Consider the following 19,074-nt stretch of genomic DNA (forward strand, 5'->3'; position numbering starts at 1 on the left):
TTAAAGTGGTTTCCAGCTGATTAGAGTAGATGGAAAATACTCCTCTGTTGTAGAACATACTCCTGGTCCCACCCTCCTCTTCCACTGCCACCAGCTTCTGCTTCTTGACTTGTCCTTTTAGAATCTTCTGGCAACCCACTGGCTCCGTGCCCATATCTCTGCCTAAGAGGCTGTCACCACCACTGTCCCAGAGCAGTCAATCCTGGTGTCTGTGTCCCCTTGCTAGTCACTGACTCCAAGCTGGTAGCAGTGAAGCCAAGGACCCATGGCTTGGTTCAGAACCACAAGACTAGATGCTACTTAGCAGTTTATGCCAGCAATGATAATGCTCTGGGGGGCATAACAAGGAGGCTGGGGCTGGTTGAAAGTAGAAGGGATGGCAAAACAGCTCAGTCGTTAAGAGCATGGGTTGCTCTTATAGAGGACCCAGGTTTGGTTCCCAGCACCCACATGGTGGCTCAGAACTACCTTCAACTCCAGTTCCAAGGGATCTGAAGCCCTCTTCTGAGCTCTGTGGGCACTAGGCATACACATGGAACATATATATATATATATATATATATATATATATATATATATATATATGCAGGCAAATACTCATACACATAAATAAAAATAAATCTTTTGAAGAATTTAGAAAAGAAAATGGGAGAAGATTCTAAGAAAGAGGAGCAATACTGAACACCCATGAGGAAATTCTTTGGATGCCATGTATGTAAGCGGCGAGCTGGTGTCACAGACACCATAAAAGTCAGTTTCTCTGAGAACTCCGGGAGGCCCCATCTGGGTCACCACATCCTCATCAAAGGCGTAGGACCCAGAGCCTATCCCCACCAAGCTCCCACACACTCACAGTCTCAGGAACATCCTTGTTTGCCCTCTGTCTCCGAAGATCTGCCTTGATGAAAGCTGAGGTCAAAAATAAGGGTGTCAAAGGTGGAGTCATCAAGCAAATCCACTACTTAAGTTCATACAGCAGAAGGGACTCTCATTTTCCTAAGAATCACAGCTCTCCCGACCCTGCTTCAGATCAAGATGGAGCTGGCATTAGCACCCACCTTACAAAGGTCCCAGGTCACTGTGCCCTTGAAAGGCAGAAGCTGGTAATGATGCTGGCATCCAATTAGGGGCCATCACACACACTGTGCTAACCACCAGCAGCAAATTAGGATCTGAGGCCTCCGAAACCTCGTCAACTTGTACAAGCTGTGGACGTCAACACCAAACATGGGCCTTCTGATGCCAACAGCCACTCACCCATGCAAATAGAGATCCCAAGAATAGATCTGTCAAGCCCTTCCATCTGTCCCCTACATCAGGCAAGACACAGGTCCCAAACTGCCAATATCCCATTTATAGTCTGAGCCTTAGCTTGCTCTCAGACCCCCACTCACCAGTGAGAGCTGATCCAAGGGCTAGGAACACACAAAGGAAGATGTTCCCAGGCTTTGTTCCATAGTTGTCAATAATCTGGCCTTGGGAGATGGTGAAGATGATCCCAAATACCTGGAGGAACATACAGAAGGCAGGAAGCAAGGGTTTAATTGACTAGGCCTTCAGGAGGATTAAGATGCCATACTTAGTTGGGAGGAGGTGGTGCACGCCTTTAATCCAACACTCAGCGGGCAGAGACAGGTGGATCTCTGAGTTCCAGGACAGCCATGACTGCACAGAGAGACCTTGTCTTGGTGAAACAACAGCAACAAAACTGCAATGTAACACAAGCACAGCCAAGCAGGGAACAAGAAGAAAACAGGACCCTACCTGTGCCGACACGTTGAGGAGGCCGGACGACATGCCTTCAGATTCTGGGTACGTGAGCTCCACGGCAAACTCAAACCCCAGGGGCAGATAGCCAGTCATGAAGAAGCTAAAGTCCAGACCAGAGAACAAGGCGATGAGAACCTCCAGAACAAGATTGGGAGCCCACCTTTCCCGTGAGAGACCCTCCCCTGCTTTTCTCTTCCCGTCAGATCAGCAGTCCATCTTCTACGATGGTCTGGGATGATCTACCAAAATGGGGAGATCTCTGCAAATGTCTAGGCCTCATGCTCGGTGGGTCTCTAATGTCTTCCATGGTCTTCCCTCTAGCCAGCAATGACACATTAGCATTTATGGAAGGGATAAGAGTGCCTGGTGTGCTTCACTTTCAGTTGAGACTATGTGGTCCCGGTTCACAGGCCCTGGGTTAGAAGGGGAAGTCCCTGGACACTGGGCTACATCACTGTGGATCTCTGAGACCCCGAAGGATGTTCTTTTTCCTCCTTTCCCAAGAAGAGGCAGCTGAGGACTGGACCAGGTACCTCTCATGCTCTCACAGCTCCCACTGCCTGAAGGAAAATGACTGAGAGGTGGAGCCCAGAAAAAGGCCTTACAAAAGGCCTGTGGCTCTGTGTGTTTTTCTCACCCAACATGTCTGAAAATGCTCGTTCTAACTCCTTTCACCTGCATCATGCTTCCTTGGGTCTTCATACCATGGCCTCTCTCATGTCTTCCAACCACCCTATCAAGTTGGCCACACTCATCTTCGCTTTAGATGAGGAGACATAAGCTCAGAACATAGGTGCCATGCCTGTGCTCTAACAACACTTGGTGGTAAAACTGAGCCCTGGCTGGGGCCACTAAGTTCCCTAGCATCCCAGATGTCTTGAAGGGCATAGTTCATGCTTCATTCCATTCCTGCAGGACAGCCCAGCTACCGGAGGTGACTCGGTTTTGTTTTGTTTTTAAGAGCTAGTGTCTCTACATAGACATAGCTATGTAGGGAACTGAAACTCGCTCTGTAGACTAGGCTGGCCTAAGACTCACAGAGAACCCCCTGCCACTGCCTCCTGGGTGCTGGCATTCAAGGCGTGCACCACCTGCCTGGCCTATGCCTCAAGAATTAACAAGACCCCTCGGCACCATTTCCACATCTCCTGAGGCCAGCGAGGAGGCTGCACAGTGGACATGCATTGGATCTTGGGTCACTCTAGGGGCCAGGGGCTGTGTTTTCCAACTCAGCAGGTCAGACGTGAAACTTACCCCAGCGTGCCAGCAGTGATGAATACTACCCATAAACGCTCCAGGTTTAAGGTGAATGTGTACACCACCATGCCCACCAGAGTCATGATATACACCACCAGCGTCGTCTCCCTATGGATAAATGCAAAGACATCGAGTCACGTGACCCTACTTTAACAGCACCCATTACCATGATGCTCATTTCATGAGGATCTACTGGACATCTGCTCTGTTTCCAGCTCTCTGCAGCATGTTGGCACATCTGCTTTCATAGAAGCATCTTTGCATAGGTGAGGAACACTAATCCAACAGTTATCCATTTACAATACATAACCACACCATGATCAATATTGCAAAGAAGAAGACTAGGTAGATGTTATTCTTCTCTCTGCATACTCTCTCCACAAGAATAACCTGTTGGTTCCCATCCATGGGTAAGAACAGTACAGCCCTGTCCTTCTTCTGTCTCCCAACAAAAACAAAAAAGGTCAAGCCTACTTTAAAGCTTGCTCTATGTGAAGCATGTACTTGCTTGCTACATGTGAAGTCCCAAAGCCCCATGGCAATGCTGGGCAGTAGCCCGGCTTGCCAACTCCCTCTGTTAAGTTCTTCCTGTGGCCCCTTGCACAGTTTTTCCTGTTGAATTTGAACCACTCTGCTCCAGGCAAGGCGGCTGAAAGAGAATGTTCTCTAATTCCGAGCTAAGGGTTTGACTCCAAAGCCAATAGGAGAAGCCGCCGCCTACTCCCTGCTGTCTTTCCCTGTGTGCTGGGTTTGAGGTCAGGCTCGCCTCTCCCACACTCTTCCACACAACTCCCTTCTGGGTGTGGGCCACCCAGAACTCTTATGAACCTGATTCCTGCAAACAGACCTGCATTCTGCTCCCTGGATCACTTCTGGTAGGGTGCCGCCTCGGCATACCCTTCTGTCCTTCTGCCATGTGCACCAGGACTCAAACGTGACCACTCAAAACCTTTACATGTCACCTCTGAAGTCAGGCACACAGTGGGACACCAACAAACACACTCATAATTTTTTTGGAACTCGGATGCTGTTACCTACTTTACATGTGTTTATGACTGCGATCAACCCTGCAAAGAAATCTCTGGCGACCCCTAATACCGATGAAGAAGCAGAGATTGGTTATGTGTTTAAAGTACATGTACACTGGCTGAGTACATGCAGAAGGTAGGAGCTGACCCTGAGCTAGGTTTGAAGCATCGGCACTATCTCAGGCTGCAACCACAATAATAATCTACTATGCAGTGACATTTTGGGGAGAGGTCAAAGCTGTAGCCTCTAGAAATGCTATTTTTGCCAGGTTCTGAGAATGAAGGACCTCCTCCCTTCACCCCGATCCACTCCTCCCATCACCCCAATGCTCTCCTCCCTCTATTCCCACCACCTTGCAGAAAGTATACTCAAGAATATGAGTCATTCTCAGTAATTCTACAAGTTCATCAGATAATTAAAAAAATTTTTTACTGTGTTTGTTTAACTACAACTCTACCTTCATTCAGTGGCTATTTAAAAACAACAACAAAAACTATCCCAGCCTGAGATAAACAGACCCCAGTGTCTAGTTTCTAGCCTCCAAGCCAGAGTAGACAAATCCAGGAGTTTGACAAAGTGGAAGAGAACTGACCGACAGCTGGCTCTGGACACGGAGTGACACGAAGAACTTGCCATGTCCCACTCCTGAAGAGGGCAAAGCAAGAGTCTCACCAGGCCTCTGCTGTATTTTCTAATTCCTCTAAGTCCTCTGGCTGCCCACAACCCTGCCAAGCCAACATTCCAATCCCTCCCTTTTCCTGCTACAGGACAGGCCCTGGAAGAAGGGACACCGCTGTCCTCTTGCCTGGGGGTGGCCAGCCTTCAGTGCTTTTGTATCTGGCCGAAACAAGCAGCTAACAAACACAGAGACAGAGTGGCAGCCAAGCTTCGCCAGCAATAATTAAGCCGAGCCAGGCTCCTCATCGTAGTAAGCCTGGAAGCCACATCCCTGGGAGGGGCCTCAGCTGGCCTTTGGCTAGACCCGCTAGAGACTTGACCTGCCCAGAGTCTCACAGAAGTGGGTCTGTGTGGCAGAGAACAGGTCTACCACTGTCTGTCGCCTCCAGACACTGGGAACTTCGAAGGCTTCGACAAAGCAGCTTGGAGTGCTGCCTACCCCCAGAGCAGGACCATCCTGGCAGCTGATCCGCAGCCAGTGTTTACTGAACACCCTCGGCATGAGGAGCACTACAGAGTCGCAACCAGAAGGGAAAGACAGAACTAGCAATGTAGCTCAATTACTTGCCTAGCGTACACAGGCCCTGAGTTCGATTCTCAACACATGGGTGTAGGTTAGAAGTTAGTTAGGAGACCATATGTTATCTAGCTATCTAGTCTCTGGAGGATTCCATTAAGGCTGGATGATGAACTGGTACCTACAAAGTCCCAGAAGATTACAAGCACACCATGCCACCATGTGTGTCTTTTATGTGCAGCCTGGGGTTCCAATGCAGGCTCTCATGCTTACATGGCATATACCTTATCAATTGAGCCACCATTCCAACCCCCAGCTTGCTTTACAAAGCAGACCCTGTTGCTACATTGGCATCTGCAGAGGGGGGTGTCAGGATTTTGTATTTATAGGCCAGGATTAGGTTGGCATATACTAAAACCTTTTATGATCACTCTGGGTTCTTTAAACTATACTGGATATTCAGGTCCAAGGCACATCATGATATTTGCAAACAAGATAAAAAAAATTGCAAGCTAAAATGCCCTGCAAACTGAAGCAAAACACAGAAAGCTCAGTTGCCCAGAGCAGCCAAGGGCATGGGATGGTGACATCACCTGCTCTGCACTCTTGGGGCTTCCACAAACTTCCAACTGCTGGGACGTTTTTTTCACATTTATTTTTCCCTTCTCCTTCCCACAAGGCTTTAGGGAGATAGAATGGGGAGAAGGACGAAGGTAGCCTTCATGTCCACTGTTCCCAGTCCTTCCCAAGATCCTCAGAGTGAGGACAGGGTTCCACTTTGTAAATGAGGAAACTGAGACTCAGAGACAGTAAGTTGGAGCTTATTTTCCTCTGCTTGGCTGCTCAAACCTCCAACTGCTACCCCGCCCGCCTAAGCTGTTGGGCTATGCTCCCAATAAGTGTGTCATTTCAAAAGCAGAGGGCCTCAGTTCTTGACCCAAAAAGAGTTACTCACTTGTAGGTTTTGGACTTATCCAGCCAGATGCCTGAGATCATAGCTCCAACCATCCCTGCGATGACAATGGTCAAGCCAATTCTCCCAGCATTCACTTCTTCACCCTAGGCAAACCACAGAGACCACCAGTGGAAATCATTACAGCCAGTAGTCTGCAAATGTCAAGCCCAGATAACAACCTGGAGAAAATTCTAGAATAGTTGCTCTTCCACAGAATAATACCCCAGCTGTGTATTTATGATCCTGTATGCTGGGGTAACATGATCAACCAAATTTTGTCCTTAGAACCACTGTCATGTGTATGTGTGTATGTGTGTGTGTGTGTGTGTGTGTGTGTATGTGTGTGTGTGTAATTTAATAATATTATATTATATATTATTTATTAATAATGTATAACATATATTATTTAATTTTTTTAGATTGGGTCTTAGTATGTAGCCATGTCTGGACTGAAACTTGCTATGTAGACCATGCTGGTTTTGATCTCACAGAGATCTATCTATCTCTGCCTCCCAACTGCTGGGATTAAAGGAGTACACCACTATGCTCAACCCAGATATTTTAAAATTAATCCTTTCAGCAATTCAATCTCCTATATCATTGTTTCCATTTTATAGACAGGAAAATCAACTAGAACACATATATTTATTTCATCCTTCTATTTTTCAAGTGGGTCTAAACTGTGATCATGCATCTAAGAATAGCTATGAATGTGGCCTAACACATTTGTAGATAACAATATTATTTTGCAATGTCAAAATATGTTGGGCACTCCTGTTGACACTATTATTTAATTCTCATAACCCCCAGCACACAGTTAGGAGTCAGTTTGTATTCATTTGATAATATGAAACTGAGGCACACTGAGATTAACCTGCTAGCCCAGGGTCACGGGCATATGTCTGTAAAGATAGAGCTAGGACACAATCTTAGAACCAGCTCTGAAAACAACAGGAACATCAAACAACGATGGCTCTACCCCTGCAAGGGAGTCATCCACAGCCTTGGCGCTCCAGACTCTGATACTCAGTATCGCTCTCCCTGATAGCCAATTTACTGCTTCTGGAAACATTGTTCTAAAATACTCTAAACTGGTTCCAGGACAGTCAGGTCTACACAGAGAGACCTTGTCTCTAACAGTAACAAGATAATAATAAATTAAGAAGAAATAATATGCTGGAGCTGGAGAGATGACTCGGTAGTTAAGAGCCGGGAGGAGCTGACTGCTCTTCCCAGAGGCCAGGGTTCAATTTCTAGCACCCACATGGCAGCTCACAACAGTCTGTAATGCCACTCTCAGGGGACGTGATGCCGTCTTCTGGTCTCCATGAACATTAGCACATGTGTGGTACATAGACATTCATGCAGGCAAAATACCCATACACATAAAAATGAGTAAAAATTAAAAAAAAATCTTTAACTGAACACATTTGAGTTCAAAATTAAACCTTGTCCATATGATAAATATACACAGACATATATACAAGTGTCATTACTTATTCTCTAGTCGTTTTAGATACATCTTTCTTTTCTTTTCTTTTTGCCTGCATGTACATATGTATCCCACGCTCATGCCCAGTAGTTGCAGAGGCCAGTAGAAGGTTTCCAATGCCCTGGAACTGAGATTACAAGTGGTTTGTGAGCCACCGTGTGCCTTCTGAGTATTGAACCCAGGTCCCCTGGAAGAATACCTCGTGCTCTTAAGCACTGAGACATCTTCCCAGCCCTTATTCTCTATTCTTAAAAAATAGTCCTATGAAAGGTCATTGTAGCTGGGCATGGTGATGCACACCTCTAACCTTAGCACTTGGGAGGCAGAGGCAGGCAGATCTCTGTGAGCTTCAGGCCAGCCAAGCCTGTGTAATGGAACACTGTCTCAAAAAAAAAAAGGAAGAAAGAAAGAAAGGAAGGAAGAAAGGAAAAGAAAAGGAAAGAAAAGAAAAAGAAAAAGAAAAAAAGAAAAAAAAGCTGGAAGGTGATAGCACACACCTTTTATCCCAAAACTCAGGAGGCAGAGGTGGCAGATCTCTGTGAGTTCAAGAGTTCCAGGATAGCCAGGGCTATGCAGAGAAAACCCTGTCTCAAAAATAAAGGTAATTATATGGTTATATGTCTTCTGCAGAAAAGAGAGAGGTCTAAGATGAGAACAAGCTTGTCATATTCATGCTATGATAAAGGTTAATACCACCAAAACTTAAATTGCGATCCAGCCCATCTCCCTTCAAACCCTGTAAGCACACCACCATCGGAGGCTACCTAAAACTAATTCGACCCAAGAGGGGCCACTCCCCAGCCTCTGAAGAGACAGATTTACAATCTTACTGTCCCCCTGCCTGCATGCCTGGGGACCCGCCTTACCGGGAAGTGCAGTATCACCATGCGATTCAGCAGTGTGGACAAGGCATAGAAGGCACCAGCATTCAGACCTGAAGGAGGCAGGGTGAAACGCATTAGTCTGGGCCATCTCTCAGACTGTAGGCTAACTTCTCCCTCCTCCCCGCAGACCTCAGGGAGGTCTACAACCCTGCTTCCACTCTGGTGTCCTCAGAGGGGGAAAAAACAGGGAAATATGAGGTGACTTTCTAACTCTTCTGAAAACGACTCAAATTAACTATCATAGCCTCTTTTTTTTCCCACACGCCATTGTACCACAATCCCTTTAGCCTGCCCTAGAAATGACTCTGTGTAGACCACTCCAGGTCAGAACCGTTTATGTTCCTCCTTTCAGCTTTGTCCAGACCTATGGGGGTTCAAAGAAGCAGCAGACACCCTCCACCCTCTCCTGGTGACTACTCCCTCTCTGAGCATCCAGACCTTGCATCTCTGTTACCATTCCACCTCCTGGCTATTGCTCTCCTCTCTCCATTCCTCCACTCCTCCGATTCGGGGTCACCCACGTCTACTATGTGAACTAAACGACACCCGAACGAGCATTTAGTTGGTGTCTTTCTTCTTCAGTTTATTCGACAGACAATGGAGTGCCTAGAAATTACTGGTAGAAATAGAGAATAGGGAGCTGGGGAGATGGCTCAGTTGGTAAGTAAAGTTTTGCCACTCAGGCACGAAGGCCTGAGTTTGGATCCCTGGTATACATGTAAAGAGTCAGGCATGGCCTCTGGAGTCTGTAACTCCAGTGCTTTGGGGAAGGACAGAGACAAGTGGATCCTGTACTCACTCGGCAGTCAGAATAGCAAAACTTGTGGGATCCAGGTTTCAGTGAGAGTCTGCTTCAAAAAAATGTGAGTTGGGAGGGAGACAGAATGAGGGATACTACGAGAAATTGGGGGCAGGCAGGAGATAGTATGATCAAGATGCATAAATGTATGAAATTTTCAAAAAATAAATGAAAGTATTTTTTAAAAGGTAGACAGTTACAGGAGGACATCTAATATTGACTTCTGGCCTCTGTGCATTGCAGTCATGGACACACTCACATTAACACACTCATATACACATATATGTGTACACAAACGCATACAGGAAGGAAGGAGGGAGGAAAAAGGGAAGAAGGGAAGGAAGGAAGGAAAGGAGGTAGGATCATAATAAGGTGATTTTCCCAAAGCCACACAACCAATCAGTGAGTCCGCTGAGACTGGGACTCCTAAAGGAGAAAGGGCCTCCTGGCCTTCCTTCATGGATGACTATGCTGATAATGACGCTGATGAAGATGATGATGAAGGTGATGATGATGATGATGATGATGATGATGACAGCACCACATACACAGGTCCTAGCCCTGTCCTAAGGACCTTACAATCTTTATAACTTCCCTAGAAGCCAGTAGTGTTAGCATACCCATTCTATAGATGAGAAAAATGTACACAGTTAAAAGGCAAACCCAAAACTGGGTGAGGGGATACATACCGCTAATCATATCCCACATCATCCAAGCATCTCAGAGACTGAGACAGGAGGATCTTGAGTAAGACGCCAGCCTGGGTAAGATCCTGTTTGTTTTTGTTTTTGTTTTGTTTTGTTTTGTTTTGTTTTTTAAAAAAAGAAGCACAAATACCAGGGGTCTTTTTTTTTTTCCTTTAACTGCACATGGCTCACAAGACTACACAAGCACACTTCACATTCTATTTGTGGAGAAGGGCAGAAGGCAGGACACAGCTTGCAGCACAACTCTCCAGTCAGAGTTTCCTGGGTCTCCATAAAGACTAGAGCACTGGGAAGAGTCACTGTACTCAAGGACACACTGAAGAGCCTGGGACCAGATATGACCAGGTCCATTTTTAACTACGGGTCATTTTTATCAGAAGCAACAGTGCCGAAATATAGCTGTCATTCTTCCTATATCAGGTTCCCTGGAGAACAAGATACAAGGCGAAGGTCAGATTCTCATGCAAAATAGATAAGAATTTTCATACCCACTCTTGCAAGCACACAGGCATTAAGGGGTAAAGCTGGATCTGTCTCCAGAATCCTTGACTTTGATCATCAGGTTTCATGACTCAAAACAAAGGTGTCCCTAAGGCAGGCGGGTTTCTTCCCATCCCAGCCTCTCTCAGCAGGTCACTCCACAGATGCAAAAGACTGGTCCCAGTGTGACCTCCTCAACAACACAGGCCAATAAAATGCCACATGTTACACAAAGTTACAACTGTCAGGCTAATGGTTGTCGCATAAGAAAACATCCTACAGAGGACCAGAGAGATGGCTCCGTGGGTGAAGGTACCTGCCACCATGTCTGAGGACCCAAGTTCCATCTCCAGGACCCACATGATAGAAGGAGAAATCTACTCTTGCAAGTTGTCCTTAATCTCCACCAATGCACAGTGACACACAGGGCACACAGTGCACACATACACACAAATAAAGTGTTTAGTTGGCGTCCAAGCGGCATCTTACTAGAAAGCAAACCCAACTAACTTCAACCACACACCCAGATACTTAGAATTCCATTCCTGAGTCAAGAGAGTCACCAGGAGATAAGGTCCTGAAAAGTGGGGTGGCCTGGAATGTGGGAGAGAGAGCAGAGAGAAAAAAAAAACAGCCTCCTGGCCTCTTCTCTTCACCCCCTATTATCTCCCTGCCCTTCCTGCTCATCCTGTGGCCTCCTGGCCTAGCCTGACCCTGTTAAAGTCAAGTGAACTTTGGCTTCAAGTAGAACAGCTGTTCTCAGCTTGGATCCCTAGCTGGGATGAACAAGGTAGGCAAAATTCAAGGAAACAGAGACACATTATCCAACCGAAGAAGAGAAAAAAAAAAAAAAACAACAAAACACCCACCTCGATATTCATACTTTTGTGAGGGCAGAGTCCTAGGTACCCTGGCTGAGCTGGGGAATCAGTGGGTAAGTTAGTGACCATATGTAACCTATTGGCACATGTCCAACTCCACCCCAGACCCATTGCTTCTGGGGCTCTGGGAATGAGCCCCCGCAATCTGTGTGTGATCACACCAATTCTTTCCCTGTTGAAAATGGAAATACTGACTCGGTTAGAGAGTGGCTGACGAATAGCCTCTCCCCGCACCCTGCTGGACAGCCCGGGTGAAGGTGGAGAAGGGCAGGGAGCCGAGAACTCCAGAAGGCTGTCTGTCTTTCCTGTGGTCTACACACTCGCCCCAGAGGAGGTAGCAGCTGATGTGTGGCTTGCTGAGCCAGTCTTTAGACGTGCTTCTCCGTATCTTCAACACTGCCAGACAAGTCAGACAACATAAATCCACTCCTCTGCAGTCCAAAGGGTTGAGCACCTCACACCCAAGAGCAGGAAGAGCAGGAATGTACTGCAGGCACTGCCCGAGGGCGAGACACCTCCTCCGCAAATCCAGGGGACTGTCTGATAGTCAGTTCAGTGCAGAGGCAGTGTGACTACTCTGGGAGCCTGCCATGCTGACAGTCACATCGCTGGGAGATAGATGTGACGTCCCTGAGGAGGTGGGCAGATGGGACAGGTATCACCGGGAGTCTCCTAACTTTGTTGAAGCTAGTGTGTTTTCCCCAAAAAACTATTTCAGGAACCACTTAAAAGTCCAAAAATGAAGCCAAGCAGTGATGGCACAGTCCTTTAATCCCAGCACTTGGGAGGCAGAGGCAGGCAGTTCACTGAGTTCAAGGCCAGCCTGGTCTACAAAGCAAGTTTGGGTTCAGGAATAAAAAGGATGAAAGACAGACAAAGATTCCCAAGTGGTGGGGCTCACATGAAAGAAGAGCCCCAGGATCACAAGATCCACCCTTCTCATAGCTACTTCAGAAATTCCCAAATCTGCTGCAAGTCAGAATTGCCCAGAGTGTTTATGAAAGGCAGGCCTTCGCCTATGCTGCCTGAATCTGAGTTTCCAGAAACACGGAAAACAAAACACTTAATCAAGTATGCCAATGGATTCTATCCGTGGGGAAGCCCGCTGTGCTAACTGGCTTTGTAGCACTGTGACAAATGCCTAGGCATTGCAGTTTGGATGTAATTGGCCCCCATAATCATATAGGTAGTGGCACTATTAGGAGGTGTGGCTTTGTTGGAGTGGGTATGGCCTTGTTAGAGGAAGTGTGTCACTGTAGGGGTGGGCTTTGAGGTTTTCTAATCTCAGGATACCACCCAGTGTGTCTCTGTCAGCTTCTTGTCGCCTGCAAGATTTAGAATACCTCTCCAGTACCTGTGTGCCGCACACCGCCATGATGATAATGGTCTGAACCTCTGAAACTGTAAGCCACCACCCCAAGTAAATGTTTTCATTTATAAGAATTGCCATGGTCATAGTGTCTCTTCACAGCAATAATAATAATAATAATAATAATAATAATAATAACCTCATTAAAGGCACTGGGATAATTAACTTTTAGGAGAGAAAGGTTTCTTTTTGGTTCAAAGTTTCATTGTTTTGGGCCTGTGGCAGGCAGTGCCCATCATAGCGGGGAATCTGTAGTGGATCAAATCGTCTCAGCTCCTGACAGACAGGAAGCTAAAAAAGACAGGAAGGGGCCAGAGCCCCAATATTCCTTTCAGACTCATTCCCACAGTTGTTCTTAACCGCAGAGAATTCAGCAGGCGTGCATGCGGTGTACATGCATCCATTCAGGCAAAGCATGCATATTTATAAGATAAAAGTAACTAAATCTTTAAAAGTTTTATTTTTAAAAAGAGTACTGGAATTAGAGGCATGCACATGACACCCACTCCTCCTCCTCTTCTTCTTTTGTAAGATGTATTTTAGCTGGGCATAATAGTACACGCTATTAATCCCAGCTCTCGGGAGGCAAAGGCAGGTGGATCTCTGAGTTCAAAGCCAACAGGTCTACTGAGCAAGTTCCAGAACAGCCAGGGCTACACAGAGAAACCCTGTCTCAAAACCAAAATTATTTTTATGTATGTACACGTTTTGCCTGCATGTATGAATGTGCACCATATACATGCCAGGTACCCTCAGAGATCTGAAGAGGGCATTGAATCCCCTGGAACTGGAGTTATGGATGGTTATGAGCCACCACATGGGAGCTGGAAGCCAAACCCAGGTCCCCTGCGAGAGCAACAAGTATTCTTAACCGCTGAGACACCTCTCCAGCTCCATCAATTTTTTTTTTAAATTAAGAAAATCAATCGCATACCAAGTATTGGATTTCATGATGACATTTGCATACACAGGCATCACTGGACATCGCTAAGCTCCCTGTAAGCTAGGATCTTATCGGCACTCTGAGATCCCTCTCTCGGTCCTTCCCACAGGGTAGAAGAAGGGTAAGACACTTGAGAACCCCAAGGGAAAGGGAATCTCAAACAGAGCCTGCCCGACCAGATGTTAGACACCTGGGACCGTGGTCTAGCACACAGCTGCAGGCAGGTGTGGAACTAGACTGGGAAAGCATCCACCTTCCAACAGGGCAGCTGTTAGGGTGTGGAAGACGTTAGCAGATTTCTGAAACTTCACGATTGTTGTCATGTTTTGGTGACAAACCCACTGTTCCTCCTGCTACTCGTCCTTTTTGGTTGTTTCGTTTTCCTGTTTTGTTTTGTTTTGTTTTGTTTTTTAAGACAGGGTTGCTCTGCGTAGCCCTGGCTGTCTTGGAACTCACTTTGTAGATCAGGCCGGCCTTGAACTCAGAGATCTGAGCGTCCAAGGCTGGCCTCAAGATCCAAAAGCCTCTGTCTCTTAAGTGCTGGGATTAAAGGCATGTTCCACCACTGCCCTGCTCAGCCATTTTCTTGACTGCCTACCACCTATAATGTGACAAGAGCTATTAGCAGTCCTGGGGTGGTGGTAGTGACATTTTTGCCGGTTCTCTCAGTGCTTATCTACCTTTTAGACAGGCAGATTTCCCAAAATCCTTATCAATGCATAAGAGTCCTTCTCTTGGGCTGACAATGTAGCTCGGTTGTCAGAGTGCTTGCCTACTGTGAACTGAGTCCTAGAACTGATCCCCATCATGCTGTAGGAAGTATTACAGCTTGTATTTATCCGTCTATTGGGGCATAGCCTCTTATACTATTTACAGGGAAGCCAAACCTGCATGCGCCCCTTCTTGCCTCTCGGTCCCCTTGCTCCGTTCTCAACGGCTGCTCTTTTGGATCGCGTGATTCAACCAGTAAAGTGGAAGATTCTGATTTGTGAGTTTACCCCTTAATAAATGACTATCTATTTCTTGATTCTGAGATAGTGTGGGATTTCTTTTAAGCGTCCAACCGCCATAACACTATCACCACATAAAACAGACATGGTGGCATATGTCTGTAATCCCAACATTCAGTTTGTAGTGGCAGGAGAACCACAAGTTCAAGGTCAGCCTCAGTCATTCTAGGCCAGTCTGGGATTCACAAGACCCTGCCCTAAATGATAAAATAAAATCATAAAAGTGTTTTCCTTGTTGCCTGCATTTATCATTTAACCAAACAGATGAGGAAGAGTACCTAGAGGGTCCAGTAGTATAGAATTAAAACTTGTAATTCCAACTAAGGTACAGAAATACAAGCTACCAGCCATAGGAGAGACAAGGAGGAGGTGCTTTGCACCCCACAGTGTGACCCAGAGTCACACTGCCACCCACAGCCTCCAGCACTGAGGACCACAACTCTACAATGCATCCTCGCCCAGCAGGTACCACTAACATCATCTTCAGCCACAGAGAGCACTTAAACACTTGTCTACCCCAGAGCCGGAAGGTAGACCTCAAACACCCAGCTGTCAGATGCAGTCACATTCACAGCAGTCAGAGGGTTGTGCTCAAGACAGGGTGAAAAGTAAAAGGTCTCGGAGTTACAGAATCCTGAGCCTGGAAGGGAACCCAGAGGCGTCGGGTTTCACTATGTGTCTAAGACCTAACAGTCCTCAGACATCTCCTCACCAAGGGCTTGGTCCCGTAGGCTGGTATACTGCCCATGACGAGCAGAATGCAGCTGCTTTAGTTGGACATGTGGAGAGGTTGGAGATGTCTCTGTGGATAAATGCAGAGGCAGGCCTAGAACCGAGAAACTGAAGGAAATGAGGGATGGCGGACCAGATTCCAGAGGCTAACGGGGGCCTCTAGAGCTCTGCTGGAGGAGAGCTTTGGTGTATGGCTAAGAGACATACTACTTCTCTGTAAGGATAACAGTCTCTGCCTAGTACCTCAACAGATGAGGGTTCTGAGCTAAAGGGCACTGATGAACCTAATCTGCTGTTGTTGTTTAATTTATTTATTGTTTTATGTGTATGGATGTTTTGTCTGTGAGTCCATCTGCACCACATAGATGTCTAGTGCCGGGGAGGCCAGAAGAGGGAGTCAGATCACCTAGGACTGGAGTTACAGAAAGTTGGGAGCCACCATGTGGGGGCTGGGAATTGAACCCGGTCAACGCTCTTCGGCTGAGTCATCTCTCCAGCCTTCCGGGCAGGCAATTTTAAGCACAGCTCTGGAAGGAACTACATGGGCAACTATGGAATACGCCAGCAAATGCTGGCTTTGGAGTTGGCTGTGATGGCACACGCCTGTAGTACCAGCTACTGAGGAAGCTGACACAGGAGGAGTACTGTAAGACTTTGTCCAAAGCCTGGGTTATGTAACACGAGAGAAGATGCAGGCTTTCAAGTTTAACAAACTTGTTTCTGAATCTGGTTCTGCCACTTGTAGTGTATGACCTTAGTCTAAATGCCTAGCCTCTCTGAGTTTCAGATTCTTGCTCTGTTAGGTAAAGATAATTATAGTATTGACCTCACATGGTATGATGGTTTGAATAGTTAAAGCCTCCATAGACTTGTGTTTGAATGCTTGCCCCATAGGAAGTGGCACTATTAGGAGGTGTGGCCTTGTTAAAAGAAGGGTGTCACTGTAGGGGCAGGCTTTGAGTTCTCATATATGCTCAAGCTATACCCAGTGTGGTAAACAGTTCACTTCCTGTTGCCTGCAAGTCAGGATGTAGAACTCTCAGCTACCTTTCCAGCACCATGTCTGCCTGTCTGCTGCTTTGCTTCCCACCATAAAGCTAATGGACTAAACCTCTGATAAACTATAAGCCAGCCCCAAGTAAATATTTTTCTTTGTAAGAGCTGTCGTGGGTCATGGTGTCTCTTCACAGCAATAGGAACCCTAAAACAGTAGGGATTAACTCAGATCTGATGGTGGCAGTGTTCTGAAACAATAGCTTGTGCACCCGTGGAAAACATGAAGTCATGGCTGGCCAAGACTATCACTGTAGTTTGTCTCGTCAAACCAACTTCACGTCTTTGTTTCACACATGTTTCAACACGTTATTGCGCGTGTTGCACACTTGATTTACTTTTACTTTTATTCATTTGTTAAATAGTCAAGTGTAGGCTGTGAGGCAGTGCACTTGGGTGGACTTACAACTTCTTGAACTAAGAGTGCCCATTCACAGCCAGTATCTATCTAAAGGATGGGTATTTTAAATGCTATGGCCTTGTTCTTTGTTTCATTTTTCCAGACAGGGTTTCTCTGCGTAGCCCTGGCTGTCCTGAAACTCACCCTGTAGATCAGGCTGGCCTTGGACTCAGAGATCTGTCTGCCTCTGCCTCCTGAGTTACTGGGATTAAAGATGTGCGCCACCACACCTGGGGAGCAGTAGTAATTTTCAGCTTCATTCATTCACCCGTTCACTCATCCGCCCATTACCCCTGGAGTATGCAGTGCTTATCGTGAAGGAATTATACACGAAAAGGCAGCAATCCACTCGCTGAATTCAGTGTAGTGGGGAGCTGAATGGAGACATTTTATGTTAAATCCTAAGTATTAAGATGTTAAAGAGGGAGAAACATTCGCAACTGCAGTAGAGATAGGATGCGGAGGTCCACAAGCATTTGTCAGACCTGTGTGGAAAGGAATGGTTTTCCTGAGGTGGACTTTACAACGTCTGCAGAGGCCCCAAGGTCAACCCTAGCTTTACATGCACATTTGGGACTTGGAAAGAGGGAGAAACACTGACACACCAGGCTAGCTCTGGGCACTCCTGGACACCTGTGCTCCTTACCGTAGGTGATGACCAGCAGCACGAAGTTGAGGTTTTTGAAGAGCCGGACGATGGAACTTAAGTACGAAGCATCAGTGGACGCCAAGGCATAGCTCAGGGACTGGGCCCTGCTGGGAGGATACTTGGGCTTCTCCTTGAATACTGCAAGGAAAGTAAGAGAGATGAGGGGAAATTCCTGTGCTCCCATCTCAGCAGTACCAGCTCCACAAAGACACGAGCTGGCTCCATCATCTCGGGAGGGGCTGAAACTGTAAAGGAGATAACGGTTTCCAGAGAAATCTTCCCGATCCCTCTTCTAAAGTAGTTTCTCACTGTCTGAGGCTTCGCCATGGAGCCCTTTCATTGCTTTCTCTTTTTCCTCTTTTGCAGTTAGAGGAGGTGGGACTAGGGCCCTGAGCGTAGGAGGCAAGCACTTTATCTCTGAGCCATCTTCTCCAGCACTGCTATTGTTTTATTGCCTTCTCTTTAATTGTCTCATTGAGCCTCCAAAGCAGTGTTCAAAGATCAAGGCAGCCCACAATAACTGGCAAATAACATAACAAAAAGGTGGGGAGGGCGAAAAGAAGAGAAAGCTAAACTTTGGAAGGTTAGTGAACCCTGTGAATGACTGAGCTCCAGCCTTCCTTCCAGGGTGGGGGGGGATGGGCTGTGTGACTACAGAGTCAAAGTCTGGAACATGGCAGTCAAAAGCTGTTCCCTGAGTCAAAGAAAATTACAGTAGCAAAAACTGAGTGTATTCCTAGTTTCGCCAATGCGGAATCAGGCGTGTCTTATGAAAGAAGCGAGATCTAGGAGTGATCACTCTTCTGTGGAAACTAGTCCATTTAGAGTCGAATTCCACACAGCCCGTGTGATTGGACTCCACGGACTACCATTTGGCTCTCTGCAGGACAGTGTGTTTAGCTAGTTATTTGACTAAATTGTTTTCTCCACGGAAACGTGGAGCAAGTACTCCATGGCCTCTGGCAAGTCCCAAGAGACTCCTGCTGGAAGGTGAGCAGTCTGCCTCCAGAGGAAGTTCTGGAAATGAGATTGGCTCTCCAAGCAGAACAAAGGACCCCCACCCCCAACCACGCCAGCTTTGACTTCAGAGCCCTGCCTCTTCCTTCTCCAATAATAGTTCTGGATAAATTCTCCCACTGGTATGTGCCCTCCATTGTCTCGGCTGCTCAGCTTCCCTTCCACCTGAAGAAAGAAATGCAAGAAGGGGATTTAGCTCCAAGGCACTGGGTGTTGGCTCAAGGATTCGGCAACCATGAACCAGGACCCATTGTTTTGCATCCTTCACTCAGTCAACTGCTATCTCATTAAAGTCAACTACTATTCAATTACGATCTCATTAAATACCCAAACACAGCCATGTCCTACCGCTTAAGTTTGCGGTTGCAAAGATCCAGGCCCTCGCTGGCTATGAACACAAGCATTTGAAGGCAGGCACATTACAATTTCAAACTTGAGTGGAATCAGGAGGC

The 19,074-nt window shown here is 46.7% G+C and overlaps 1 protein-coding gene across 1 annotated transcript in view; it reads right to left on the minus strand.

Moving 5' to 3' along the window:
• Flvcr2 (FLVCR choline and putative heme transporter 2) overlaps positions 1 to 19,074 on the minus strand; it is a 59,622-nt gene that overhangs the window by 5,733 nt on the left and 34,815 nt on the right. The window contains exons 3-9 of the mRNA XM_048449222.3: positions 17,603 to 17,743; positions 8,565 to 8,632; positions 6,207 to 6,310; positions 3,025 to 3,135; positions 1,765 to 1,870; positions 1,395 to 1,506; positions 854 to 909 (exon numbers count right to left, since the gene is read on the minus strand). Coding sequence (XP_048305179.1) covers positions 854 to 909; positions 1,395 to 1,506; positions 1,765 to 1,870; positions 3,025 to 3,135; positions 6,207 to 6,310; positions 8,565 to 8,632; positions 17,603 to 17,743 — 698 coding nt within the window. The remainder of the gene's footprint in view (positions 1 to 853; positions 910 to 1,394; positions 1,507 to 1,764; positions 1,871 to 3,024; positions 3,136 to 6,206; positions 6,311 to 8,564; positions 8,633 to 17,602; positions 17,744 to 19,074) is intronic.

The sequence above is a fragment of the Myodes glareolus genome, chromosome 11, assembly GCF_982192425.1.
Source record: "Myodes glareolus chromosome 11, mMyoGla1.1, whole genome shotgun sequence".
In the NCBI taxonomy this organism is placed as follows: Eukaryota; Metazoa; Chordata; class Mammalia; order Rodentia; family Cricetidae; genus Myodes; species Myodes glareolus.